Consider the following 27,951-nt stretch of genomic DNA (forward strand, 5'->3'; position numbering starts at 1 on the left):
CTTTAATGTGATAATTTAGTTTGGCTGTAACACAGAAAAGACAAACAACATACACAAATGTCTTATTCGGATCCTTCAAAGCCCAATTCTTCTTGGTGCTCTCTGCTGCTCCTTTGCGGGGAAGCACCACCACCATTTCCCCACCCGCCCTTTCAAAAAGGCCAGAAGCAGCGCCATAGAGTAGAGGGTGTTGGGGCTTCTTTTAGGTTCTCCCAGGATGGACTAAGCTCTTGCCTTTTGCTCTACTCTACTCAGAAAAGGGGATGGTTCCTTTTTTGATAAGAGTTTAGGCACAATACTTTCACTGATCCGTGGATAAGTCAACCCAGGTTTTTTGAGTTGATTTTTTACTAAAATTTCTAGACATACACACATATATACATTAATCCCAAGGGATTAGGATGAATGATAGCAATTCTGATCCCATTGTTTCATACATGCAAATACTACAGATTTCAAAGGGATTCTCGACACAAGATTTGCTTCTTAGGTTTGTTGAATAAGAAGGGCCTTGGGTTTCACGCTGGAGTAAAATAAATAAATAAATAAATTTCCACTCAAAATCTGATTCTGAAGCAAACCTAATAGCTATAAAAGCTCTAATGATGCTTCATATTTATTTAGACAATTTCTCATGTCCAAAGTTAATCTACTGTTCAGTGAACAAATGAGGGTTGATCATCCCTATAATTCTTACAAGGACTCTCTATGATAGACCAGCATTATTGTTTACACATTGCAGACGTGGGAACGGGTAGTGGCTTACCTAAGAACATATAATCTGAGATAATTAATGGGAATTTCCTGGTTTCCTGCTGATACTTGTGGCCACCACACCCCAGCAACATACTGACACATTAGTGAGCTTCAGTTAGGTTCTTTGTAGAAGCACTTAACAGTAGAGGGAGTAAAAACCATTTTTTACACATACAGAAGCTAATGAGAACAGTGATGGGGTGGAGCAACATCATCCACTACAATGGAGAACAACAATCTATTTTAAATGGTGCAAGGCAGGCCCTGGACCACAGTGGTTCTTGACTTTTGGTCCTTTAGATGTTATGGACTCCAACAACCTGAACAGTTGGTCATGGTGACTGGGGCTTCTAGGAGCTGAAGTCCAAAAACATCTGGAGGATTAAAGTTTGAGAATCCCTATTGTAGTATGGACAACTATTCTTGAACACTTCAGTCAGCATCAGTTGACAGAAGTAGCTTCTGACAAGACCAGTTCCATGTAAGAAGACAATAATGTTGGGTCAGCTATTATAACAGCTGTTTAATGCTTAAATTTCATCCACATGTCTAGAAATGCAGATTTCTTAGACATGTGAAAAACCTCAAAATGCTTTCACAGAATGCATGATGTGCCTTAAAACTGCTGAGCAGTGACACATTTTCTGTGGAGTGGAAAAGTCAGTGTTGAAACTGAACACACAACAGCCCTAACAGAAAGCAGAAGCATCAGTTTTATTTACCTCTTAAAGTGCAATTGCTTCCTCATACATTTTAAAATGGAGAATAAATAGAAAGTGTAAAACTGCAGGTAGGACAGATGAAATGTTTCTTGCCTTCGCTCTTTTCCTCAGTCTGTAACAGTTGATGCATTTAAATTCTTGGTCTGAAGATTCATATCCTCTTCTATGAAAAGAAACAGGAAGGCAATGAGTTGTAAACAAGTACATGTGCCTAGTCTTATCTCCTCTGATGAACATGATGCATATGCCTATACACACACACAAACACCAAGATCCAAGGCTGCATTCATTGACTTTGGAAATACAAATTAATTATTCAGAAAGCAGCACATAAAAAATACTAGTTTCTCAGACTATAGGACTGTCAGTAATTACTATTTGCTGAATTACTACACCTGCCATTCTCACTTTTGAAATACAGGAAACATTCTTGGGAAATGAAAATCTTTTGAGAGCTGTGTTAGAAGATGAAAATTACTATTCCTTTTCACATGCTCAACCACACATTTGCATTTACACATTTTCGGTCCGTGGAGGAAAGTTGCCAAACTGCTGTTTCTCCCCTCAAAAGTATTTATTTGTGTATTTAAAATTATAAATTGGGTATTGAACAGAAAATACAGTACCAAACAATTCAGTAAACACTAACTAAAATGTAAACATTGATAATAACAAAAAGGAGGAGCCGGCATGATGTAGTGGATGGAGCATTGGACTATGATTCTGGAGACCAGTGTTCGAATCACCACTCAGCCATGGAAACCCACTGGATAACTCTGGGGAAGTCATATTCTCTCAGCCTCAGAGGAAGGCAAAGACAAATCTTATCAAGAAAACTAATAACCCTCTGAAAGCTCTTGATGAATAAAGAATCAACAGCAGCATAGAAGAAAAGTGGCTGCAAGTGCTGAATCCATAGGAAGGAAAGCCAACTTTGCAAATGTAATGGTTTTGTTCCTGGAGTTCAACTAGTCTGGCCCCGTCAATGTTTCCCAGATGAATACCAAAAGGATTATTTGCAACTAGCATATTTCTTTATATGTTGTCAAAGGTCTGGCTATTCATCTGGAGAAATAGCTTTTTAAAAAAAAGTGTTTAAAATATGTCAGAATTGTATTACTTACCCCTTGATAACTTGTTTGTTCTTCTTCTTTTGCCTGGTAAGGAATGATAAAAAAAAGTTACCGGTACATGTTTTTGCTTGAAACATGCAAATATTTTGTATTTGTAAACCACTATATATTCCTATATATGCCTGCCTAAGGGCTGAGACCTGCTAGAAGAGTCCTCTTCTGTGCCCTACTTGTGGGAGAAACAAATCTCATGGGAACATGAGAGAGGGCCTTCTCTGTTGTGGCACCTTATTGGGGATCTGATTGGTGCTGATTTTTCTTTGTGTTCAAGCTTTTGGGGCCCAATTTACTAGCTTTTGCTAGAGACAGCAATAAATGTTGTTGGGTGTAGATCTTGTTATCCAAATATAGGACTTTCCATCCAGAACTACTTTAATTCTGTTGAAAGCAATGGGATTTAAATTTGTCATATAGTGGGCCCTTGTTATCTCTACTAGGATTTGGTTCCAGGACACACACACACACACACACACACACACACACACACACACACACACCATAGATAACTAAATATATGGATGCTCAAGTCCCATTCAATCCAGTGGCATAACAAAATGGTGTCTCTTATATAAAATGGAAAATCAAGATTTGCTATTTGGAATTTATGCTTTTTCTGAATATTTTCAAGCCATGGATGCTTGAATCTGTGGACAAAAAATCCGTGGATAAGAAGGGCTGACTACAGTGCGCCCGCGTCATACACGGGCGCACCTTACGCAGCTTTCAGCATATGCTGAAAGCCACGGTGGGAAAAGGGGCAATGTGCCCCATAAGGGATAATGGCGCACATGCGCCACCGTGCCACTGCGTGTGCAAGCCCCATTAATTTAAATGGGGCTCGAGCATACATGGAATTTCCCTTACGCAGGGTGGTGGAGGAACATATTCCCCGTGTAAGGGAAGGGTGGACTATATATTACTAACCAGTGATGGCTCATGTTTACCATGTCATGGAGCAGTGAATCCAGTCCAGATCCTCAAGACAGGCCTTTCTCTCAGTGCCACCACCATCATAACCACAGCTAGTGGGCACACATGATAGGACCTCCTCAGTGGATGCCCCTAGACTCTGGAACTGCCTTCCCAAGGGGGTCACAATGTCCCCCTCCTTTTTGTCCTTGTATTGGCAGGCAAGAACCATTTTATTCTAAGAGGCTTGCAAAACAGAAATTTTTTTACAGCTGAAGGTGCTGTATTGTTTTAAAGTGAATTGTTTGTAATTGCTCTTTACCTTTTAAATTGCATTTTTTTTTAAAATATGTGTTTAAATTGTCTTAATATTGCAAATGCAGTCATTTAATTTCACTGGAATGTTCAGTTTTGGTGTGTGTTTTAGCCGTATAGCTCTTTTTAAAATTTAAAGCCAGCCTGAATACCAGTTTGGGAGGAAAGGCAAAATTATTGTTGTTGTTATTTTTGTCTTTAAAGGAAACTTCCAAACTTTCAGCACTTTGGTTACCACCACTGAAGTCTGGACTACATGCCTGACTGATATCAGAATCACCAGCCACCACTGTTAATAATGTTTATCATTTTTCTTTTTAAAAAAGCAGAGTTTTCTCTGGAGTAGTCAGTAAAGATAGAGGAGAAACAGACTCTAACATTTAATAAGAAAGATACCCACTAGTCTAGAGAATGGGTGTCCATGATATAAATAAAGAAATATGGCTAAATCTTTTCCTTCATGCAATATATAGATTAAACTCTTCCCACAGAGATTATAATATTAAACAGGTGACAAGAAATAAAGACTTGGGAATATCAAATGACTGCTGGGTTGCAAATAGGAAAGACTGGAGCAAATGAATGCTCTCTCACCTTTTTGGGTCCTCCAATTTGTGAATGGTTTTGTCCTCATAATTGTGAATAAGGGTGCCATCAAAAGCAAGAATAGTAGCAAACAAATTAGTAGAATGAATAAGCGAGGCTGTCTTCCTATACCTGAATCGTTTGTGAAACCTGTAAGCAAAAAAAAATCAATTTGATTTATAAATGTTTTGCACAAAATCAAATCCACTACTCAGGCCAAATATTCCTTTTCATCATTGTCTCTGCCATGACAGTTGCTTAACATACCAATTATAGTCTGATGGTACAAAGAGTACAGTATAGGTTGCGTGAGAATGAAGGTGTGCCCAGAACTCAGTGTATGTTAAATATGCAATATGCTCTTGAAAATGCTCTGTGCTCACTGAGGCATAGGAAAGACTACTGTGTGCATAATTCCATGCAGACCTTTGCACAGTTCAAAGCCAATAAGATGCATTGTTCACTTATTGGACGGTGGATTGGACTGGCAAGTATCATTTCTTGTGTGCAAGACTGTACAACTCAAGGAGTGATAACAACAAACAACAACAGAAGCTGAATACAAGCAAAGCAAAACCAGTGTATAGACCAGTGGTTCACATTTTTTAGTCCTTCAATGTTTTGGATTTCATCTTTCAGAAAAAGCCAGCTATTCCTTTTCTCAAACCCTTGAGTGAAAACACTGCTCAGTTTCCAGATCTCAAGAATCTAAATGTCATTCTCTCTCAAGACAAGTTCCTCTTTTTTTCAGCTTCAAATGTCACCAGAGGAGAATTTTCAGAGTACATGGTTGTTGTTGTTGTTGTTGTTAGCTGCCCCTGAGTCAATCCTGACTCATGGAGACCCTGTGGATGAGACATCGCCAAAACCCCCATCTTCCCCTGCTCTGCTCTTGCAAACCAATGCCCATGATCCCCCTGATTGTGTCCATCTATCTGGCATCCTTCTACCCTCTATCTTTCCTATCATTATTGTCTTTTCTGGTGATCCATGCCTTCTCATTACGTAACCAAAGCACAACAGCTTCAATTTGCTCATCTTGGCTTCTAAGTAGACTTCTGCCTTGATTTGTTCCAGGACTCATTTGTTTGTCTTTTTGGCTGTCCACAGTATCCTAAACACTCTTATCCAGCACCACATCTCAGATTAGTTGATTTTCCTCCTGTCTCCTTCCATCTGTACATTAGCTCTCGCATCTGTACATGGTTATGGGAATTATGATGGCTTGGATGATTCTAACTTTAATGCTCAGTTGTATATCTTTACTCTTCAGGGTCTTTTCTAATTCTTTCATAGCTGCCCTTCCCATTCCTAACCTTCTTCTTAATTCTAAACTGCAGTTACCAGTCTGGTTAATATCTGATCCAAGGTACAGGAATTCTTTAATTATTTTTACTTCCTCGTGGTCTAGAACTGAATCAATGTATTTCTTCTGTGGTGATAGTCTTTGTTTTCTTTGTGTTCAACACTAATCCTGCCTTTGCACTTTTATCTTTGACCTTCCTTAGTAACCGTTCCATGTCTGCGATGTCTTCTGCCAGTATTATGGTGCCATCAACATACCTCAGATTGTTGATGTTCCTTCCTCCTATCTTCACTCCTTCTGCTTCTGAGTCTAAATCGCTTTTCTTATGATGTTTTCAGCATATAAGTTGAACAAATAGGGTGATAGGATGCAGCCTTGCTTAATCCCTTTGCCAGTTGGGAACCATACTGTTTCTCTGAATTCTGTTCTGACAGTGGCCTCTTATCCTTGGTACAGATTTCTCATCAGGACTATTAAGTGTAATGTCTTTGAGAGCATTCCATAGCTTGTTGTGATCTATACAGTCAAATGCTTTGCTATAGTCTATAAAGCACATGCTGATTTTTTTCTGGAATTCCTTGGTATACTCCATTAGTCATGATATGTTTCCGATGTGATCCCTCTTCCCTTCCTAAAACCCATTTGCACCTCTGGAATTTTTTTCTCCATGTATGCTTGAAGTCTATGCTGCAGAATTTTGAACATAATTGTGCTTGTGTGGGAGATTAATGCTATGGTCCTATTATTGCTGCAGCCTTTTGTTTCTCCTTTCTTGTGGACTGGGATATATATTGATAATTTCCAGTCTTCTTCATATAGTTCTTCATTCCATGTGTCATTAATTTTTCATCTCTTTTATATACCTCTTCTATGTATTGCCTCCAACATCTCTTTATTTCTTCTTTTTCCTGTATTACATTATTTTTCTTGTCATAGAGCATCCCAGCCCTTGGTTTGAACTTCACTTTGATTTCCCAGATATTTCTGAATAGGTCACTTGTTTTTCCCCTTTTGTTATTGTCTTCTATTTCTTTTGCATTGGTCATTATAGTAGTTCTCCTTATCCCTTTTCACCAGACATTGCACAGTTGCATTCATGTTTCTAGTTTTCCTCCTGTGTCCTTTTGCTTTTGCCTCTTTTCTTCTTGTACTGCATTTAGTGTTTCATCTGTGATCTATTGTTTCCTCTCTTTCTTTTTGGCCACTGTTAGTGTCTTCCTTGATTATGTCCTTGGCTTCTGCCCATATTTCTCCAAGTTGTCAGTCAATTATACTTAATTGTGCAAATCTATTTCTTACATAGGAGCGTTCAGGCAGACCCAGCAACATCAAGGACTGCCTGAAGGAAGAGGCCCCTCCCTCCTCAACTGTCATCTCGGCCTCAGAGGGAGCCATCAGGCAGACCAGCAACATCAGGGACTGTCTGAAGGAAGAGGCCCCTCCCTCCTCAACTGTCATCTCGGCCTCAGAGGGAGCCATCAGGCAGACCAGCAACATCTTGGACTGCCTGAAGGAAGAGGCCCTCCCTCCTCAACTGTCATCTCGGCCTCAGAGGGAGCCATCAGGCAGACCCAGCAACATCTTGGACTGCCTGAAGGAAGAGGCCCTCCCTCCTCAACTGTCATCTCGGCCTCAGAGGGAGCCATCAGGCAGACCAGCAACATCAGGGACTGTCTGAAGGAAGAGGCCCCTCCCTCCTCAACTGTCATCTCGGCCTCAGAGGGAGCCATCAGGCAGACCCAGCAACATCAAGGACTGCCTGAAGGAAGAGGCCCCTCCCTCCTCAACTGTCATCTCGGCCTCAGAGGGAGCCATCAGGCAGACCCAGCAACATCTTGGACTGCCTGAAGGAAGAGGCCCTCCCTCCTCAACTGTCATCTCGGCCTCAGAGGGAGCGTTCAGGCAGACCCAGCAACATCAAGGACTGCCTGAAGGAAGAGGCCCCTCCCTCCTCAACTGTCATCTCGGCCTCAGAGGGAGCCATCAGGCAGACCAGCAACATCTTCGACTGCCTGAAGGAAGAGGCCCCTCCCTCCTCAACTGTCATCTCGGCCTCAGAGGGAGTCATCAGGCAGACCCAGCAACATCAGGGACTGCCTGAAGGAAGAGGCCCCTCCCTCCTCAACTGTCATCTCGGCCTCAGAGGGAGTCATCAGGCAGACCCAGCAACATCAGGGACTGTCTGAAGGAAGAGGCCCCTCCCTCCTCAACTGTCATCTCGGCCTCAGAGGGAGCCATCAGGCAGACCCAGCAACATCAAGGACTGCCTGAAGGAAGAGGCCCCTCCCTCCTCAACTGTCATCTCGGCCTCAGAGGGAGCCATCAGGCAGACCCAGCAACATCAGGGACTGTCTGAAGGAAGAGGCCCCTCCCTCCTCAACTGTCATCTCGGCCTCAGAGGGAGCCATCAGGCAGACCCAGCAACATCAAGGACTGCCTGAAGGAAGAGGCCCCTCCCTCCTCAACTGTCATCTCGGCCTCAGAGGGAGCCATCAGGCAGACCCAGCAACATCAGGGACTGCCTGAAGGAAGAGGCCCCTCCCTCCTCAACTGTCATCTCGGCCTCAGAGGGAGTCATCAGGCAGACCCAGCAACATCAGGGACTGTCTGAAGGAAGAGGCCCCTCCCTCCTCAACTGTCATCTCGGCCTCAGAGGGAGCCATCAGGCAGACCCAGCAACATCAGGGACTGTCTGAAGGAAGAGGCCCCTCCCTCCTCAACTGTCATCTCGGCCTCAGAGGGAGTCATCAGGCAGACCCAGCAACATCAGGGACTGTCTGAAGGAAGAGGCCCCTCCCTCCTCAACTGTCATCTCGGCCTCAGAGGGAGCCATCAGGCAGACCCAGCAACATCAAGGACTGCCTGAAGGAAGAGGCCCCTCCCTCCTCAACTGTCATCTCGGCCTCAGAGGGAGCCATCAGGCAGACCAGCAACATCTTCGACTGCCTGAAGGAAGAGGCCCCTCCCTCCTCAACTGACATCTCGGCCTCAGAGGGAGTCATCAGGCAGACCCAGCAACATCAGGGACTGCCTGAAGGAAGAGGCCCCTCCCTCCTCAACTGTCATCTCGGCCTCAGAGGGAGTCATCAGGCAGACCCAGCAACATCAGGGACTGTCTGAAGGAAGAGGCCCCTCCCTCCTCAACTGTCATCTCGGCCTCAGAGGGAGCCATCAGGCAGACCCAGCAACATCTTGGACTGCCTGAAGGAAGAGGCCCCTCCCTCCTCAACTGTCATCTCGGCCTCAGAGGGAGCCATCAGGCAGACCAGCAACATCTTCGACTGCCTGAAGGAAGAGGCCCCTCCCTCCTCAACTGTCATCTCGGCCTCAGAGGGAGCCATCAGGCAGACCAGCAACATCTTCGACTGCCTGAAGGAAGAGGCCCCTCCCTCCTCAACTGACATCTCGGCCTCAGAGGGAGCCATCAGGCAGACCAGCAACATCTTCGACTGCCTGAAGGAAGAGGCCCCTCCCTCCTCAACTGTCATCTCGGCCTCAGAGGGAGCCATCAGGCAGACCAGCAACATCTTGGACTGCCTGAAGGAAGAGGCCCCTCCCTCCTCAACTGACATCTCGGCCTCAGAGGGAGCCATCAGGCAGACCAGCAACATCTTGGACTGCCTGAAGGATGAGACTTCTCCCTCCTTTAACTATATTTTGAATTGTATAACATTTTTACTGTACACCGCTATGATCATCGCGGAATAGCGGTCTATAAATAAAACATATTATTATTATTATTATTACATTGTCAGTGAATTCTTCTGAGATATTATTCAGATCATATTTTGGTATAATGGCTGTTTTTGTTTTCTTCTCCAGTTTTACTCTGATTTTTGTTATAAGTAGTTCATGGTTTGTGCCACAATCAGTACCTGGTCTGTTTTTGGCCACAGGAATATAGCTTCTCCATCTTCTGCTTCCATTTATGTAGTCTATCTAATTTTTGTGTTGATTTCCATGTGTATAGCCTCCTATCTGGTTGTATGAAGCAGGTATTTGCAACTGATACATTATTGGCCTCACAAAATTATATCAGATGCTTTCCTGCTTTATTTACTATGTCTAGTTTCCCCTGGTTCATGCTTCTCACATTCCATGTTCCTATTATATGGGTAGTGTTTGTTCTAACTGTATTTGCCTCATTGAACATATCTGCTGTTTGACCTCAGAGGCAGGGACTGGAGAGAAAAACTAAAACTCTCCTCTCCCTTCCCTTCAGTCTTGGTCTTGACTGGTCTCTTTATGTCTGTAATTTGGATAGAGGAGGAAGAAATCAATATAAGGACAATGCCCTTTGGAAAGGGAAGGGTTAAAGTTATAAAGTTATTCCTGGAGAGTAGGAGGTCTAGTCTTGAAAAGGAAATGATTAAAGCAATAATCAGGGGCCTTTGGGCAGAACCTTGGAGGAGAAGACCAGGGCTTCATTCAGCCAAATCAGCAGGAAAGCCTTCCAAATAAATCAGTGCTTGTGAATGGCTTGTTACATTTTCAGCTGGAATAATGCACTCAGAAGCCCCCCCCCCTCCCCACACAATAATTCCATCTGAAGTAAATGAATCAATGTGTGTTTCCATATAAAGAGGCCCCTCTGTAAGAATATTAAGTCCAGGGGCTAAATGCACCATTGGGAGCAGCTTACAACAGTTCATAACCAGCCAGATTTGAGAAAAAACTGTTTGACAGCTGTGTAATGTTTCATCTATACCTGGGGAGAGAGAACAACTGTCAGATTAATTCCTCACTGTGTCTGTCCCTAAAAACAAAGCAAAGTGGCCCATCACCTTCTCCAGTCACATATTCTTCCAGGTTCTGTCTCATCTCTTTTGTGTTCTTAAAATCAATCCACTGCTTACTATGGGCCTTTCTTTCAGCTACTCTGCTGTCAGGTTTTGCACATTTCCTGTGGCATCCACCCGACTGTATCCCCAGTCCTCAGTTTCCAAATGAGGTCAAGAAGCTAAGTCTATCCTTACCTGAGGTTGTATCTATCTGAGGTTGTAATAGCAGCCAAACTGACCTTTTGCTTCCTTAACCTGTCATTTTATAACACTCAGTTCTGATTTTTTAAGATTAATTCAGCTTTAAAAATATTTGTGAACATCCCACCATAGGAAAGCATCCCAGTGCATCGCTTAGAAGTATTTCCACTACAAAATCCCTTTGCATATTACAGTGTAGATTCCCTGTACATGTAGATGCATGAAATTTGAATAAATGCAAATATTCAGCTTCAGTGTAAGCAAATCCAAAGGATACATTTGATGTCATACATAAATGCTTTTACCATGCTCTAATGATGGTCCATGTGCTGATGTTTTTTCATTCAGTTCCCTGTTCCAGAATACACAGCTATAGTTTCTATTAATGAAAGATTTTACTCTCAGGGTACTGGTTATGCTGAAAAGTCCATCATCTGTCAGTTGATATGTAGTGACTGCAGATGTGCTGAGATTAGCATTCTCATTGTGCCAAGAAACTTCAGCAAGAGGGTACCCTTCTGACTGACAAGTCAAAATCAGATTCTCTTTTTCTTTTCTCTCTTGGAAATTTATTATCTTGTAGCGAGCTGTAGAAGAGCAAATGAAATCTAATCACCACATTGAGATATGTGTCCTGTTTCAGCAATATGGTTTCATTTTATTTTTCCTTCAGACTAGTTCACATACCAGTAAGTATTTTACTAGCAAACTCACCAGGCCATGGCTCTGGCTCTTGGCCAGTTAAATGAATGTTTGCATGCAAAATATATAGCTTTTACAATACACATAGAGGAAAACTCCAAAGGTACCAATAGGAGCTTTTCTCCCAGCACCTATGGTTGCAGCAACAAAATGATTTTCATCCAGGGTGACCAGATGTCCTAACTGCAAAGAAGGCTAAGGCACTGTAAAATGTAGGACATTCAAAATTAAAAGCTAAAAACATCAATTCTAAAATGTTCTCCATTTTGAGCATGACTAAGAAGCATGCATTTCTATTCTTAGTCATGCTTTTTAGTCATGCTCAGAATGAAGGACATTTTACAATTCCTCCTGGACAGAAGGCTGAAATGTAGGACAGGTTCTGGAAAAGGAGGACATTTGGTCACCTGTTTTCATCAGAAACATAACAGAACAGGAAAAAGTTAAACTTCCTGTCCTTCTTTACTGAGAATTTGATCAGTTTTAGCTTCTGCATTCCAACAGTTACTATTTGCATTTGAAAAAAGAAATACACCGTAAATTTGAAGATGTATTCAGCAGCTTTAGTTGCCAACAAAGATGAGAAGCACCTATAGCTAAAATTGCCTATTGTCCCCAGGCTACAATCTGAAAACAAATAAACAACAAGCAAACAAACAAACAAAGGTTTTGCACAAGAAGACAATTCTCTGAGTTATAGTCATTTTTTGTGTTTTCATGATTCTAATAAAGAGAGATTAGCCATTATTTCTTGGTCCCAGCCTGCATCAATATGTATAACTTGATATCTACTTATTTACAGTACTTGGGATTCATTTAATCTACAGATTCAATTTAATTGTTGCCCTTCTGGTCACAACCTCTACTTAGTTTAGGGATTTTAACCCCCTTATATTGTTCCAGAATATTCATGCTTTTGGGCTACTAACCTTCAACGTCCAAATTAATGTACTTGAAGTCGACTCCTTCATCACGAACAAGACAAACGTATATTCCTGCATCTGTGACCTTTACATTGTTGATATGTAACATGGAATATCCCATTTTTAATTCTTCAAGCAGAAGTGTGGCTCTCCCTCGATAATCTGTGTGTTGCTGTCTGAGATTTTCTTGACCCTTACTGAGCTTGTAAACTTCTTTTATGTCATGTCCCTCTGAGTGCTTTTTTTGCCATAAGATACTTAAAGTAGTCAGATTGAATAGGTCGCGGACTGGAAAGCGACAACCCATTGTCACGTTGCCCCCATGCTCTGCAGAATAACGTGGCTGAAGAACATCCACTGTGAATAAAGCTGAGACACAAATGTGACATATGATTATCCATCAAGCAACGTATTAACATTTTAGCAGAACCGAAAGAGTCCAGTAAGTGAGATACTGATAGGTACGTATGTGTTTCTAGCCAACAGTAGGCCTTCTTTACCTCATTGTGGAAAGACATCTTAGTCCATGGTATTGTGTACTAACATGGCAGCTCCCCACACTGCTTTAGAAACATAAAAACCTCAGCTGGAGTGGACAACTGTGGCCCGCCAGGTAATGTTGGACTACAGTTCCCATAACACTTCCGTATTTGTTGACGGGAACTATAGTCCAACATCCGGAGAGCTGCTGTTTTCCAACTTTCCCCTAAGTCAAATATGAGGAATCAGTAGTGTGGATTCTTCCCATACCAGTGACACTACAGGGTTTTGGAAAGTCAGTTCTGCTGTAAGAGGTTACCAAATTCCTAGAGCAGTATGAGAAACCACCTAAATAGCATACAGCCCATTATTCCTTGTCAACTTATTATTTTTCAATGATTTTTTTCACACAATCAGTATTCAGCCTGGAGTTACAGTGAGACCAGTTTGGTGTACAGTGGAACTGTTGTATTCACAAGGGTTTGGGTGGTTTCACAACCCCGTGGATACCAAAAAAATATGCTTGCTCAAGTCCTCTGCATTTTATATGGCCTTCAACCATTTTATATGCTGTATATAAGTCCTTGAGCCCACTTACCATTCTATATACACTATAAGCAGTGGTGTAACTAGGGGGTGCGGGGGGCACGGTCCACCCTGGGTGACACCCCAGGAGAGGCGAATGTCCAATTAGGTCTCCTTCCACTGTACCTTTTTCAGCTCTGCTGTCATGGTGAAGGAGAGGCCTGAGCACAACTTTTGGCCACTGCCCCCCCCCCAGCAGCACCCCACCCACACTGGGTAACACCAGCAGTGGGGAATGCTACAGACTTGCCTACTTACCTCTGCTGTGTAGCCAAATAGTTCCAAGGCAGTAGCGGAGGTGGTGGTGGCGGCGGCGGCGTTCAGCTGGCTGCAGCACTTTCACCCAGCAGCCCAGCTGTCATGCCTTTGCCCAACTGCTCAGTTGTGGCACTTTCAAAGGCTGTAGAGCCTTTATGCAGTTTGGCTGCCAGGCACATATTGTTTGTTTCCTCCCTCCATGCAAAGGCACTGCAGCTGGGCAGGAGAAACCTGACCTGTTTCAAGGAGACGGCACCCAGGTATCACTTTCCCTTCCCTTCAATGGACCACAAGTGAATCAGATTGCTCCTTTCTCCATTGCTAGAGCAGTCTCTCTCCCTGTATGTGCATGTGTACGTGTTTGCAACTTTCAATTCCTGAACCAATGTCGCATGTAGTCCTTTGGGCCAAAAACATTTTTATCTATTCATGGATGTTGCAACTTTCAGCCAAAAATGACATTTGCTCTTGCTTTGGGCTATTAGGCTATTAGGACAGCTTTAGTGATGTTGACCTTTACTTTAGGAAGACCATCCTAAAATAGGGTTAATTCTGGATCTAGTGTTCTTCAACAATGGTCAACAATACGAAGAGCGCTGCTGCAGAAAATTCTGCTTATAGATGTATTTTGTTGCACATTGACCCTATTGCCTAACTGTCCATCATTTTCTGTTTGCACCTAGAAGAACTCCAGTCTTTTGAGCAGACCACAGTCACAGTATTTTGGATTGTCTCTTGTGGCTGCAGCATTAAAATGATCAAGACTTGAGAAACAACACATGAACATTGTTGAATATCTTCCACTGAGTACAATGGAATTTGTGTGAGGATGTTCCCTGGAGACCCCAAAATTGTAATCATGCTTTCACATTTACTGAAAGCCTACAAATAATGGATTACACCATCTTTTGAATTAGGAACTAATGAACTATTCAAGCTCTCTACATATTTTGGCATTCAGATCACAAGGAAAATGTACAACTCTGGAACATATAGTGAAGTGGTGTAGAGCACTGGACTAAGATTCTAGACAAGGGTTCAAATCCCTATTTGGCCATAAATATCTGCCTTGGGCAAGTCACACTCTCTCAGCCTCAGAGTGGGGGCAAAAGCAAATCCCCTCTGAACAAATTCTGCCAGGAAAACACTGTGATAGGATCATCTTAGGGTCACTGGAAATGACTTGAAGGCAGACAACAACAAATTCAAGTAAAAGCTCTCACCTGTTACGAAATGAAACTGGATCTGAAGTAGCACAATTAGCAAGGGCCCAAACATTTTTCTAGCTGTATCTAAAAGACAATGTTGACATCATAAATATTCCCAAATATTCAAGCAAGTTGATACATGCAAAGGTGTAGGACAAGGCCATTGCCAGTGACACAAATCCACACCAAACTTTTTAAAACCTTTAAACAATTGGTGTGATTGCAAATAGGTATGTTCTTTTATTTCTAGGAGTATGGCATGCCATGCTCACCAAGGATCAAACATTTTGTTCATTTCAGCATTAATCCATGAGGAGGTTGGTGGGTGGGTGGGAGCTTCCAAATAATTTGTGGGTCAGAATATCTAGATGGCCAAAACAGTAAGCATAGTATATCGGAGATCCTGATTAAGAAGCAGAGACAGAAGAAGCAAAAGAAAAGACTTCATTAGAAGCAATGATGTATTTAAGTCTTTTACTGCACGTCTCGAATCTTTGCAAGAAACTTTCAAGTCAAGTCTCAAGTTGAATATCAAGTCTGAGAGCCAACTTTAACAGAAGGTGATGTGTGTGCATAGGTGGAGTTTCAATAACTAGAAAATCTAAAAGACATGCACAAAGTTTGAGGATAGGAGGAGGAGGATAGTCTGGATTTTTCTAAAGTTCTTTTTTCCTAGGAGTAGTAGCAGACAAGACTTGCCTCCAGAGCTCAGGGCGTGTTTGTTTCTCAGAGGGGAAAAGGAGCACAAATGGTTTAGGCAAGGGGCTGCTTGAGGCAGAAGGATGATCCTTCTAAAGCTAGTTTTCAAGAATCCTCTCATATGCAGCAGAGACAGGCTGCCAAGTTGACCTCAACTTGTTGCTGATAGGCCACATTGTTGTTTTTCCCCCCTCTGATTTCCGGGGTCAAGTACTGACTGGTGCTGCTACTAGGAAAAATGAACTTTAGAAGGATCCAGACTATCATCCTATCATCATATCTGCAGTGAAGACAGGCTGCCAGGTAGACCTCATTGCCAGCTTCCAAACCCAGGAACATAAAGTTGGTAATTAAAAAAATACAAGTCACAGGTCAAGTTGAGTCAATGCATCACTTATGTGGAGTCAAGTCCAAGTCAAGTCATTGAAGGGACTTGAATCTGAACTAAGTCTGAGTCAACAACTCAGGTCTACATACCTAATTATAAGATCTCCATTCTATAAAGCCAGATAAGTTATTTAAGGTGCTGATTTAGATTCGCTATTGTGGCAAGGACATCTGAGAATATCGGAGAAGAATAAGAGGGCATCTGAGAAGAACAGCCTTGGGAATATTGTAGACCATAAGGGAGGACCCTCACTCATACTGTCTAATTCTATAACATGTTGAGTCTCTTTTAACAGAAATGTTTGAGACATTCAGATTTATTTATTTGGATTTTTGGAATATCTGTATTTGCATACAAGTACATAATAAGATATTTTGGAATTAGGACCAAAATCTAAACATTCATTTATTTTTCATATACACCTTATATACATAGCCTGAAGTTAATTTTATACAAGAGTTTAAATAATTTTAATAATTTAATAATTTAAATATTATAATAAAATATAATATTATAATTTAATAATAATCTTGAAACAAGGATTGTGTACACCTGAACCATCAGAAAGCAAAGGCATCACTCTGCCACCCATAAAAAATGTTTCAGTTTTTGGAATATTTAAGAGTTCCTGGTAATGGAGACTCAACCCGTACCATTTCTTCTGAATGCATTCTTGACTCTTCAGTCCTAAGCACCGGTGCATTCCTAATAAACATCACTACACAATAGTTCCAGTTTTATTTCAGAATTCATGTCATATATGCACAGAAAGGAAAAATAAACTTTATTCTAGGAATATAGATCCTGAGATAGGAAGATGGGTTTGACACATATAATGAGGTTATATATGTATAATGTATAGTGACATTATATAATGATATACTGAGAATATAATGATATTCTGTGATATTACATAAAAAAGAAAAATATCAGACAAAATAAAGAGGGAAACACCCATATGGCCCTAACCATCTGTCCATATGGTCACATAATCCTCAGTGCAAGGCATTGTGGTGCTCCATTTCCAGCCATTCTTATAAAACTCTGACACATTCCTAGAAAGAGGTTGTTCATTGGCACTGATTATCCTAGGTCCTAAAACATGGATGGAAATCATGTTTTCATCTTTTTTAGATTTTTAATGTAAACTACAAGGGTCCAGTTTTGTCTTTTGTTTTTTGTATCTTTAGCAATCCTTACTTTATCACAGTTTCTTTCACATTTCTTTTATCATGTCTTCATTCTGCCGAGTCTTTCAGAAAACAACTTTCCACATCAACATCATCTGACTTTCCCAAGGGTTTGTCAGTTCCCTCTGTATAGAGGTGCTGAATAGAGGGAACCAGACTTCTCCAAATCCAACTGTTCTGTTTATATTCGGTGCTGCCCAGCTTTTAGAGGGCTGCATGATTCCAAGCCCTGATAGCAATGAAAATGCAAGGCAAAGATGCCCAAAATGTGGGTGTTGGATGTGAAAGTATGTCCTTTTCTCATAGTTTTCTAGTAGCATTTCACATTCTACCAATTCGGGAGCTGACTCTTAACTTCTATTTGTATGCTTTCCTGTGCATTTTAATTGCTATATACATTGTGTTTTGATACTGATTTGTTTTGTAAGCTGCCTTGAGTGCATTTGGAGAAAGGTGGGTATAACTCTGCCAAATGGCCCTGATGTCATTTTGGACAAGACAGATGCTAGATTCTCCTTTGCATTCCACTTCTAAAGCATGCTATGCATTTGCTATGGAGGCAGGGTCTTTAGCACAGTATGGCCTAATTCCCACTTACCTTTAGATCCAATTCCGGAACCGATTCTTGAAACCGATTCAGCAAACACAGTGGTTCCCACTGTATTGGTGTTGGTTTCAGGAATCGGTTCAGGACAGCCCCATGGGGAGGCTGGTAAGGAGGTTGCACAAAAGCCAGGGAGGCTGGTAATGAGGCCGCAGGGACCAGAAGGCAAGAGTCCAGGGACAGAGAAGCCGGGGATGGGGCAGGCAAGAGAAGCCAGTGATGGGAGAAGGCTAGGGATGGAGGGAGGCATGGCCGGGGCGGAGAGGCCAGGAAAAAGCCACTGCCAGTGGGAATCAGGGCAGATTCAAATTCGCCTAGTTCCCACTTAGGCTGAATCAATTTATTTCTAAATAAATTGATTCAGCCCCCCAAAAACCCCATTTTGTCAGCATCTTTTTGACGCGGGTTAAATGGGTAAAACGCAGATTAAATGGGTAAAAATCATGCCCCCCCTTTCTGAAATGCTTCAGTGATTCGAATTAAGTGGGAACCATGGTGGTTTAAACCAAACCATTTGGAATCACAATACGGTTTAAACCATAGTGGGAATTAAGTTATGTGATTAAGGCGCTTTACAGACCGCCCAAAAAGGGCGCTCTGCCAGCGCCTCCGTTTCTGCCATCGGGAAACCTCAGCCTCCAGATGGTGAGGCTTCCCGGCGGCCAAAAAAGAAGTCCCAAAAGGGGCTTCTTTTTGCACCGCGGAAATGATGCCACAAGGTGCCAATGGCGTACTCGCGGCATCATTTCTGCGGTGTGATGTGCGGACACTAAGTGTCCGCTACATCAAAATGGTGCCCCCCCCCCCCCCCGTAGAATGGGCGCTGCCATTTTGTATATGCTCGCTGTGTACTAGGGTTAGGGGCATCCGGAAAGGACGCCCCTTTCTAACCCTAGTACATGCGCAGCACGTACTTTCCGCCCGTGCGGAACGGGCCTAAGATAGCCTTGCACTGAAAAGCAAACAGTCCCAGGACTGAACAACTCTTAAGTTTTTGAGCTAGCACAGTTGTCTAAATGACCCCCCCCCAAAAAAAAATTACTTTTTTGATCATGGGGGGTGGGAATACCACCACTTTGGGTTTCTATTGCCTTTCTTTACTTCATCCAGAAGGTAAACGTATCAGCAATATGTTTGGTTGCTAGGTCTGGACAAATTCTGCCAGGAAAACCCTGTGATATGATTATCTTAGGGTTGTTGGAAACAACCTGAAGGCACACAACAACAAATTCAAGTAAAAACTCTCAACTGAATGAAGCTGGATATGAAGTAGTATAATTGGCAGGAACCCAAACATCCCATGAGATTTTGGGACCAAAACCTGAGATCTAAGGATCACCTCTTGTGATGGCACAGAAAGCAGTCCCTGGAGATGTTACAAGGTTACAAGGGACAGCCCATGATGGTGTCATTAAGCATCAACTGAAGGTGCACAAAGTAAGCCATCTAAGATTTGGGGGGAAAACCCCAAATAAGTCTTAAAAAATGAGGAAATATATATAGATACCTTTCAAAGCAGTGCTGCTGTGCTGAGATTCCTCCCCCTCAGTCAGAGGACTGGAGAAGAGGGTCCAGACCCTGAGATTCAGGCCCAGGCCCCAAAACCTGGCAACTCTACTTTCCAGTAGAAAGACTGCTAGTGGGACTTTCTTTTTGCAGACAATGGGCCTCTTAGACCACTTTGAGTGCACTGGAGGCTTTGTAATTTCAAAAGAGAAACGCAACTTTTTTTCTTTCTTATTTCCAGTAGGCTTGAGGGGGCTACTCTGAATGAAACACAACATGACTGCACCAGATGACTGTCTGGACGTCCTTCATCTCCACAAATTTCAATGGTATCATGAGGAAGGCTGGAGTTTTTCTTGATTACTTTCATTTTCTGTCTCCCTACCTACCTTTTGAATCATTATGCCAGATGAATCACCTTGTACACATACTTAAATGCCTTCCTGGTTTCCTAACAAAACCATCACCAGAATATGATCTTAGTTTCCTTCACACAAATATGTTACAATACAGGACTTTGCTAGGAATGATTCAGAAAAGTTGCTCAGATGAATAAGATTGGATACTCCTTCTTTCTCATCCTGGCCTTCCCCTTTTCATGGTCCAATGATCTATGACTAACTCAGAATGGTTGCCCTGTGCTTTCGCTTATATTTTGACACCACTTATGACAAAGAAAATAAGGTGAAAATGAGAAGGGAGAGAAGGCTGACATGGCTGGTGAATTTGAGTTATGGTCCCCCAAAGTCATTTTTTCAAGCTTTTTTGAAAAGGAGTCAGGCTGCTTCCCTTTTCACAGTAGAAAACTGCCTGTTTTATTTATATATCTGTAATAGAAAGGGTTAAGAACTTGGAAATTTCAGAGAGTGGTCTGAGCTGAAATGGCAGGTATCCTATAGCTACAGCCCTCTTCCACCCCATGGCTCTCCCATCCAGCAAACTCTACCTTCAAGCACACATTTAAATCTGTATACACAAAGTGGAAATCATTGCAATGATGATAGAGAAAAAGAAATGAGCAATTTGGAAAGCATGAATTGTCCTTTCCCACCACATCCTTCTAAGTAGTTCTTAAAGCTTCACAGTAGGAAAGGATAAATGGTTATGCTACAGTTATAGCATTTTATAAATAATATATGATTTAGCCTTAGGCACAGACATGTGTATTTACATTTAAATTATTTCCGTTGAATAGAATGGAGGGGACCTTTCATACTACCCAGTCAGAGTACTATGATTCTAGTTTAATGGCTGCATTCTGTAGAATCCTGAAATTTGTAGTTTGGCGAGGCACTAAATCTTACTGGCTGAGGAGTCTAAGTAGCTAAACTACAAATCCCAGTATTCCATAGTATGAAATCATGGCAGTAAAGATGGAATCATAGCACTATAATTGTGCAGTGTAGAAGAGCCCCAGGGCATTGCTGCTGACACAATACACCAGGATTGGGCAACTACTGAAAGTCTCCCTAACTAGGCTGCACTGCTACATTCTCAGCCAATTTGCAACCAGAAAAGATACAACAAGAAAATGACTGGAAGTCTGCTTTCAGTTTTACTTCTTGCATTGTCCTAGAGCATGCCAGAGAACAAGCAGCTGAATTTGGGGGTATTTTGACTGTTCTTGGGGCCATTTTTGGGTGATATCTAACAATAATTATTAAATGGGGTTGCTGGGGCTTCTTGGCCACAGAAAGGGGTCAGTGGCCACATGTGGCCTATGGGCCATGTTTTCCTGCCCTATACAGTCTATTCTATAAAAGTCCCACTTGTCTGCAGCAGAATGCAAATCAACAGCACACACTGAAAGGAGAAATAAAGCACAAGGCTAAACCCATCCCACTGACATGTAGACATGTAAAGCTTTTTTTTCCTTTTAAAAAAACTTTATAATTTATATATTTTATTTAAAGTAATGTCATGTCAAGTTTATTCTGCATTTCTAACCAGGCTTTTGCACACAACAGTAAGAAACAAATCGATCTAGTATTCAAACATGACTAAGATGGAATAGTTGAATTGGTCATAGAAACATTCTTGGCTTGCTATTTTAATGCTGCTTTTCAACCAACATCCCTCCTATAATGGCCTACAGAACCATAAAAAGCCAAGCCATATTCTGCCCTCTGGCTTAGAATCTAAAAGACCCAACAAAGATGGAAAAGGTATAGGGAGATAAGAGAGAAACAAACAAATTCCAATATTTAATGTTAAGAAACACAATAATAGCTGGGAACAGTCCAGAGAGAAGAGGAGCTCTTTCTCTCAGGATGGATAGGGCTGCCCTGCTTATTTCTCCCTCAATTGCAATAAGTGGCTGCTATGGGGGGCACAGAAAGGTGAAAAGAGTCTGACAGAGATTTCTGAAGGATGTATACTTTCCTTTTCCAAGGTACTACTTATATATCTTGCCCCTTTAAAACATTTTCTTAAAAAGTATGTTATCATACAGTGATGCAATCAGATTTTAATCTGAACTTCAAAAGGAGCTATCCATGGTACTGAACCAATTTTGGAGCCAGGTTTCCACTTCTTGGATACCGCCTTTAAAGTTCAGACTCAACCCTAGAGCAGATTCACCATCCTACTGACACAGGGGCTGCCAGTTGCCCCTCTATGCCCCCAGGCTTCTGTCCATGCAACCAAAGTTCACCACAACTCTTAAACTGGCCAGGTAGATTGAGATGAACGGGCTTCACATTCTCACCTGGTACCATAATTAGTTGCAAACCAAAACTGAATTACCAGAACAGAAATAAGATTCATCTGCGAGTCTGGCCACTTTCTGTAAGTGGAAGGACAGGCAGCCCCAGGCAGCAAAATATTTTAGGCTGCCCCCAATGAAGTGATTTATATATCCTGTAAATAAATGCACTACCTGTATTTTAAACCAAGGGTTGGTAAACTTGGATTTTCCAGATGTTTCGGACAGCCTCTTCCATAATTCCTTACCATTGTCCACGTAGGCTGGAACTTCTGGGAGTTGAAAATCAAAACATCTGGAGGACCAAATGTTCCCCACCCCATTTGAAACAAAAACCAACACCACCTTTTCTTTCTTGAAGACTTTAGCCAAGGTTAACAATCCTGATTTAAACCCAGACTCACAACTCCTTCTTTTTTTCTTGAAAAGGTTGGCTGTGATTAGCTGCACTTAGCATTAAACAGCTAAGCTCACCATCTTCTGCTTTTTCTACAAAGAGCATTCTTTGACAGTGGAAGCAAAATGCTTGTTCTAGAATACAAAAGGAAAGAAAATCCCTGTGTTGTATAACAAACTCACCTCTATAGCTAGCTTAGACCTGCTCCAGGATGGCACTCCTCAGGATTTTGGCAGGCTTGGTTTGACAGATGTACCTTGAGGTTTCAGAGAGGCACAATAAAACATGATTCTTGATCATCAGCTGCTTCACTTGTGAATAACTCATCAGCTGGCTAGCTTTCAGTCTTCTGGAAATCAGGACAGTTTTACTTTCGTTTTTAGAGGAAATTAGATGAAGCCTTAACCCTTTTGAATACAGTCCTGCCCTGCAGTATAATACTAATTATTTAGTTTAAAAATACTAATACTAATACAATAATAATTATTTAGTTTAAAAAGTAATCCATTGCACTTATCTCAATAGAGTGAAGTGACACACCCCAAAGGGTTTTAGTTTCATTTTGTTAAAAGTCTTTGCATTGTCATTATTTAAAAGCAACTAAGATTGATACCTTTTGAGCTATTAGCCTTTAAATCAACCTTTTGATTAATTCAGAAAACATGAAAATGCTGTATGCTGCTGCCCTGTGTTAGAAATCATCCTGAAGTAAGGAGGTCACACAGCCCTGTAACTACAAAAGGAGTGCTATTATCCCTAATTTAGTTTACAATGGTTTCATTAGTAATTTAAATTATAGGGGATAATCTAGCAGGATGTAATTAGTTAATTCTTGATTATTAAACCCAGATGACTAAACTGAGACTGTCATAGTTTGATTATACCTTGAGAAGGCATAACTCATTAGAAAATAAAATAATGCTTGGTAAAGTAGAAGGCAGTAGGAAAAGAGGAAGACCGCATTACAGGTGGATGGATTCATTCAACGAAACCATGGCTCTGAGTTTGCAAGCCCTGAGCAGGGCTGTTCAGGACTTGGTGGTCTCTCATTCATAGCATTGCCACCAGTTGAAGTCAACTTGATGGTAGTTAGCAACAACAGTTTTTATCTGTAAAACATTACCTCCGATCTCTGCTATAAAACCAGTGGGGGAAAATTTGCATAGTGCAGCCTCTTTTCTCCCTCCATTCCCTAGTCTGTTCTTGATCTTTTTTTCTTTAAAGAGTATTTTGTTCAAAACTAAGGGGAACTAAAAGCTTTTCAATACAATATTCTTCAAGGGTCTGAAAGTTTAGATTTGATTTATCTGGTTCAGACAGCCCTGGATGCTACGTGCTGAATAAGAAGTGATGATAGGTGTTGTGCTTTGTTGTCTGAGATCTGTTGCTTTTAAGCCCAGGAGGATTCTTTTCAGCAGCTGATGGAGGGGTGTGTGTGTGTGTTTGTGTGTAAGCTCCTGGGCATGTCAGGGAAAAACAGATGCAGTTCTAGAAAAATTATAATAGAGTATATTAGAGCTTGGAAAACTACTTTTAAACGTTTTTTAAAGGTGCTACAAGATCTCTTTGCATAGTGAATTCCACTTGCTATATTGTTTTTGAAAAGTCACATAGGGCCCTCTGTATTAGCCATGGTTTGGTTCTGGACCTTCTTACGGATGTCAAAATTACAGATGATTCAGTGGTGGCAATGTGAATGTGCATGCTTCAGCATTTGTGCATTCATCTCTCCCCCATTGAATAATATGGGCAGTCAAATTAGCAGATCCGAAATCTGCTGACATGGAGGACCCACTGTATTCTTTTTAGCAAGATAAGTAATCACTATTTTATGCGCAACTTCCAAACTCTGGGAGCATCCACACAGCACAATTGTACCAGTGTAATATCACGTTATCTGCCATGGTTCCATCCTATGGAACTACCCAGGCTCTGAGATTTGTAGTTCAGCAAGGACCTTAGAATTCTCTAGTCCATCCCCCTGAACAACAACACCAGAGCTCTCCAGCTGAGAATTCTAAGCACCTCATGAAACTATACATCCCAGGAGTCCATAAGATGGAACCGTGACAGTTAAAGGTACCCCTTAAGCTGGATAACGTAGATTCAGAAGCGGTATGAGCTTTGCCTTTGGCATTACAGTCTTCACAAACAGAAGTGGATATAAATGGATTTCACATCTTATATTTGCAATTCGAATCAGGTAAGAACTTGAGTTGACATTTCCCTGCTTATTCTGCACCCTCCTCCCCCCCACCCACCCCCCATTACTGTGGTATTTTGATTTTCAGTCTATGTGGTCAAAGGTTCTTTTACAAGTGATTGCTAGGCTCAGTGAATACCACATCCTGCCCATGTGGTGGAGGAAACAACATATATGTGACCCAAAAGCCCTTGTGGTCTCAGGGCCACCAGATCTGACTGTCCTCATAGGGGAAACCCAGATGAATTTTTTCTCGTACTCTGCGGGGTTGTCCATCCACAAGACACTGGGATTTCTTACTGGCAATCCAAACAATCCATGCCATGCTCTGATGTGTTCAGCCCTAGTCCCCAACAACAACCACATTTTTACCAAGATGAGAACAAAACAACATTTAAACCAAAAAAAAGTTGTCTTGTTTGTTTTCTCACACTACATTGTATTGCTTTGGGATATTATGAGTGTGTGTGTGTGTGTGTGTGATTATGTAGCTGTGGGTGTTCCCCTCCTTTGCTGACCTTTCCTCCGCCTTCTCTCCTAATTGATCATTACAGTTTCCTATGGATTAACAGGAATGATCTCTTCCAGGATCCATAAACTCCAAATTTATGGCAGAATCCATAAATTCCATAACAACAACAACAACAAAAATGATAATGATAAAATAAAATCAATTGCCTGCTACTCTCTTCAGCATCTGTCTTGGCAGATAATATTACCAATCTCCAGAGTGTGGGGACAGGATGGGACCATGTGTATAAGAAGATATTGCTCTGCATTAAGGCAACTCAATAAAAAGTACAAGCACCCTCGTTAAATGCTTCTTCCACAATAGCTAAATAGTTATCAAAAACGGACTAGAATACGACTGAAAAGAAATCTGGCTACTATTACTCTCCAGCTATCCCAGTTTGGTGGGAATACTCTGGATCAGTCCTTTTCAGTTGCTTTTAAAATGCTGCAACTTCTCTCTCCTCTTCCCACTTTTCCCTTGTCCTTAGCATGCTTCAATTGCTGCAAACTGAATTCAGAGTACTGTGGGCCCTTGGCATCTGCTTGGATTTGGTTCTAGGAGTCCCCATGGATATCAAAATCCATGGATGTTTGAGTCCCATTAAATACAATGGATAATAAAATGGTGTCCTTTATTCTGAAAAATGGCAAAATCAAGGTTTGATTTTCAGAATTTATAGATTTTAAAAATATGTTCGAGCCGCTCCAATCCATGAATAAAGAATCTTTCCATATGGAGGGCTGACTGTACAAAAGTACTGTATATACTCATATATAAGTCTAGAAATTTTTGTCCAAAATTTGACCCCAAAAAGCTGAGTCGACATATCCATGGGTCAATGTAAGTACTGTATTTTACATTGTATTCTTCCCCTTCTCTGAGAAGAATGGCAAAAGGTAAGAGCTTAGTTCATCCTGGGAGCACCCAAAAGAAGCCCCAACCCCCTCTACTCTTTCCACCCCGATGCTGCTTCTGGCCTTTTTGAATGCTTGGGTGGGAAAATGGCAGTGGTGGCACCTTTTTGGTGCTTCCCTCAAAGGAATGCCAAGAGGAATTGAGCTTAGAAGGATCTCAGTAAGGCATTTCTCTATGAAGACAGTAAACTTCATCCTTTATATCCTTTGTTATATGCCCCTAAGATTTATTGACTTATCCACGAGTCATATCATAAGCCATAATTTTGGCCCCAAAACATGTTCTCGACATGTACATGAGTTCTACTTATAGTTGAGTATATACAGGTAATGTGCTCTCCACTCAACAGAAGAGAGGGAAGAGGAGAGGGCAAAATGTTGTCCTTCCCAGTCAGGTCAGACAAAAGCAAACTGCTACAGTCTCTCCTAGCTTGTTATTTATTTCTCATTCATAACTTTTGCCATCTTGACCACACTCTGATGTTGCTTGGCTACATGTGTCCAATTTTCATCTGTGAAATGCTGGTGGGTAAGCTTGCTTCATTTTGATAAATCAAATGGGTTGTTCCCCTGCTGTTTAAATAATATGCAGAACAAAACCATATAACAGTGGGGATTAATAAAGGTTTTTACACACACTTCCAGGCCCAATTATTTTGTGAAAAGCAAGCCTTCTATGGCCTTTCAGCATTTAGTTAATGAGTGATGTCTTACAGTTTGATTCATTAAGATTCTCTGGCTAAAAGTTTTAGTTTTGGGCAAAACTTGTGCCATCCAGATGACCAGAGCCTGAAAGAATTTTAATGTGGAATATCTGGAGACCTGTAGTTTTATCATTTCTAGAGAAAGAATAAGAGGAAGGAGGTGCTATAGTAACTTCTTCAAGTGGGGAAGCTTTAATTGAGTAGATTATGCAAACTTGGGGGGGGGGGCTGAGAACTTATTCTTTGGAAGTTCCCAAGTTAAGAAAGCTGAAAAAGAAAATATACAAAAACATAACAATCATAGATGTGTTGTGCATGCATGCATGTATCCATGGTAGCCTTTAAATCTTCTCTTGACCTATGGTGACCTTATTTATTTAATTGGGTTTTCATAGGCAATGAGTACTCAAAGATAGTTTGCCCTTGCCTTCCTCTAAAACATAGCCTGAAGGGCTTGGTATTCTTTCCAAGTACTAACGGTATTCTTTCCAGGTCCCCTTTCCAAGTTCTAACCAGGCCTGAACCTGCTTAGTTTCCACACAAGTATAAAACAAGAGAATGATTCCATACCCTCCAACTTTTCATAGATGAAAACTAGGACACATATGACCAAGCAACATCAGTGTGTGGTCAAGATGGCAAAAGTTACTAATGAAGAAGAGCATGGAAACTAGGGAAGGCTGCAGCAGTTTGTTTTTGCCTGAGTCTATGGGGAAGGTCAAGATTAAGTTCTTCCTCTCCTCTCCTCTCCTCCTTCAAAATCTGTTTACACTAATGGAAGTAAGCTAAGAAAAAGGAGGAAGTGGGGAGAGAGAGAGAGAGAAAAAAAACTTACCTTTGACACATTCAGAGAGGGTGGCATGTTGTGCCAAACCCCTAGAGCTGTCACCATTGTTCCCATGCCACTCTGAGTGGCTGCTCAGGGTAGGCCTGGGTCTGAATCCTGTGATGGATATGTTCAGAATGAGAACCAGCATGACAGCCTCTGCCACGTGGGGTCATATTGCTGCCATCAGGTGGAGTATTTTTTTTAGAAAAATGGCCATCTTTATTCTAAGTACAACCTTGATTATACTGCATGCATCTCAATTGTACAAACTATTTGTAACACTGTGGCATAGACTTTTGTTTCTCCCCAGGCAGCCCTGCCAAGCAAGATGCACTGACCTAGTAAAAAGTTACCAACCTTGTTTCCAGGATCAGCGGTTGCCCCTTGATGCGATGCTTTGCTGTTATTTCTTCTAGGATCTCAGTTGTTTAAAAA

General features: G+C 41.6%; 1 protein-coding gene across 2 annotated transcripts; it reads right to left on the reverse strand.

Annotated features, from left to right (window-relative positions):
- LOC149323606 (programmed cell death 1 ligand 2-like) lies at positions 1 to 27,928 on the reverse strand. 2 transcript variants are annotated; one of them, XM_089490031.1, is made up of 7 exons: positions 27,874 to 27,928; positions 14,880 to 14,948; positions 12,340 to 12,702; positions 11,014 to 11,295; positions 4,430 to 4,570; positions 2,603 to 2,635; positions 1 to 1,641 (listed from the first exon to the last, which is right to left on the reverse strand). In XM_089490031.1, the coding sequence occupies exons 2-7, from the start codon at positions 14,932 to 14,934 to the stop codon at positions 1,586 to 1,588; spliced, it is 930 nt and encodes a 309-aa protein (XP_089346157.1). In that variant the 5' UTR covers positions 14,935 to 14,948; positions 27,874 to 27,928; the 3' UTR covers positions 1 to 1,585. The 2 variants fall into 2 exon arrangements, with proteins under 2 accessions (XP_089346157.1, XP_089346147.1); XM_089490021.1 differs by lacking the exon at positions 27,874 to 27,928 and adding an exon at positions 22,535 to 22,664.
- Positions 27,929 to 27,951: the final 23 nt, after the last annotated feature.

Source organism: Sceloporus occidentalis, unplaced genomic scaffold, assembly GCF_023333645.1.
Source record: "Sceloporus occidentalis isolate IW3139 unplaced genomic scaffold, rSceOcc1.0.p SCAF_1, whole genome shotgun sequence".
NCBI classification, from domain to species: domain Eukaryota; kingdom Metazoa; phylum Chordata; class Lepidosauria; order Squamata; family Phrynosomatidae; genus Sceloporus; species Sceloporus occidentalis.

Coding starts and splice junctions, on each gene's coding strand:
- LOC149323606 (XM_089490031.1), bottom strand. CDS start 14,934: ATGTTTGGGCCCTTGCTAATTGTGCTACTTCAGATCCAGTTTCATTTC. Junction 4,571..11,013: donor TGGACCATCATTAGAGCATG/GTAAAAGCATTT, acceptor TTTTGCTTACAG/GTTTCACAAACGATTCAGGT. Junction 2,636..4,429: donor AAATTGGAGGACCCAAAAAG/GTGAGAGAGCAT, acceptor ATTCCTTACCAG/GCAAAAGAAGAAGAACAAAC.